This window comes from Aplysia californica, unplaced genomic scaffold (genome assembly GCF_000002075.1).
Source record: "Aplysia californica isolate F4 #8 unplaced genomic scaffold, AplCal3.0 scaffold00359, whole genome shotgun sequence".
Taxonomy (NCBI): Eukaryota; Metazoa; Mollusca; class Gastropoda; order Aplysiida; family Aplysiidae; genus Aplysia; species Aplysia californica.
In genome coordinates this window covers 760,104-762,230 of record NW_004797629.1, presented here as the reverse complement: position 1 = coordinate 762,230, position 2,127 = coordinate 760,104, and the positions used below count along the sequence as shown (strand labels likewise).

The 2,127-nt window shown below is 41.3% G+C and overlaps 1 protein-coding gene across 1 annotated transcript in view; it reads left to right on the top strand.

The window, feature by feature from the left end:
* Window positions 1-2,127, top strand: part of LOC101858200 — a gene marked incomplete in the record, with an annotated part of 25,685 nt that overhangs the window by 18,637 nt on the left and 4,921 nt on the right. Inside the window, 1 exon segment of the mRNA XM_013085254.2 lies at window positions 348-469. Within this exon segment, the coding sequence (XP_012940708.1) occupies window positions 348-469 (122 nt within the window).

Sequence of the window (2,127 nt, the reverse complement as noted above, 5' to 3'; positions counted from 1 at the left end):
ACACACACACACGCACACACACACCTACACACGCACACACAGACACACACACACACTTACATACATTACAAACATTACAAACCTACATATTATATATATACACACAGAGACACACACATACATACATGACATACATAAACACTCTCAGACATACACACACACACACACACACACGTACACACACACATACATGACATACAAAAACACTCTCAGACATACACACACGTACACACACACACACACACACACACACACACACACACATACACACAGACACACACAGACAGACACACCTACACCCACACACACACATACATGCCATCCATACTGTATGATTTATTTCACAGCATCAGCAAACAGATTGAGGCTTGTTTCGTTGTGGTGGAGAAAGACCCCAGCTGCAAGCTGGAAAATCTGAAGGTCGATAGCACAGAGCAAAAGTTTTTCGACCTCTATGGAACTACGTGTGGTAAATAACAAAGTCACTGTCCTTTCTGCTCTGCGTCTTTAATAAAAGAACAAATGAAATGTGAAGTGTGCAGACAAAATGAGTTACTTCTCGGATGCAAGTCAAATGGAAATAGAAACATCGTGCTTATAAATGAAGTTTTACAACTTGTAAGTATGAAATATTGTTTGTTTTAGTAGAGGTTTTACGGCGCTCGCAACTGCATGGTCATATGAGCGCCAGAAGATTAGAGGTGTTACAAGAGAGTAACAAACACAACAATGGAGAAGGGGAGATAAGGACGACAGATGTTTGATATGAAAGAAGAAGCAATCCACACCAGAGCACCCGCCCACCACCCACAAGTATGAAACAATAGGAGGCTTGTTATACATAAACAAATAGAGCATCGATAGAAGATCTAGTAATTTATTTGACCTCGGTGTTGATTTTTTGGGCCAATATTCCATTTGTGGATTGCGAGAAGTAACTCATTATGTCAGCACGCCACACAGATTATCATTCACGCACGATCAGCCGTGTTGTATTCCAAGACAAAAGTCAATGTCAGTCTTCGTGGTGAAATCAGGCACTTGTCAAAATAATGAAATCAAAGAAATCATCATTTATTTTAGGGCACATAGGCACATTTTTTTTTCTTCGAATTTTTTTTTTTTGACGAAGCATCTTTTATGTCTTTTTAAAAACACATTTTTGTCAGGAGTTTTATTGAAAAACATTGATTGAAGGCACAAAAAGCTGTAAATTTTCAGTTTCCAAGAACTCTCAGGCAATGGAAGTTACCAAAACTTGGGCTGCCATTTTCTAGCTAATTGATTTATCTCTAAAACCAGGCTACCCTGACCTCCTTCAATCGCAAATATTTCGACTTCTATAGAGCAAAGATGTAATAATAATAATAAATAGCATTTGCATAGCGCATATCCCCGCGAAACAGCAGGCTCTATTCGCTTTACACTATATTATTATGTACATTGCTTTCACCAAAAGGATGGCAAATGATCAGGCTTTAAAATGATGACAATAACCCCACATGCCCAGAAATTGACGAGCGTATGATTCCACCACGTCGTGAAAAAATACTTTCTTTTACTTTATTATTATTCCTCTTTTATCGTTAGATGTCGAGGGGAGGGGAGGGGAGGTGAGTGAGGGGAGGGGAGGTCTAATCAAAAGCTAGGTGAATGGCTTCTGTTCTTGATAATCATGTAGGACCTCTTTATCCACACCCAGTCAAGTGTTGCGTGGTCTGCCCCTACATTTGCGGTCTGACCTTTTTGAGTTGTAAGCTCGTGCAGCTGCCAGCTGGTTGATTTGGTGACAATTTCATCAGATGACCGAACAACTTCATTCTTCTCTGTTTTATGTGGCGTCGGTGGCCTAGTGGTTAGGCTCTCGGACTTGCAACCGTAAGGTCGTGGGTTCGAATCCAGTCAGGGGCCCGACGTTATGTCCTTGGGAAAGGCACTTTGCACAGATTTTCCTCACTTCACCCAGGTGGAAATAGGTACCCGGCTATAGACAGAGAAAGATCTGGTCAGTTTGATAGTGTTTGAGCACGTGAAATCCGCACCTTGCACTGTATGCTTCCGCGGAAGCCGAGTATGTTTCTGAATGTTCTCAGAGGGTCTGCTGGGGTAATAAAAGTTGTAAAGCGC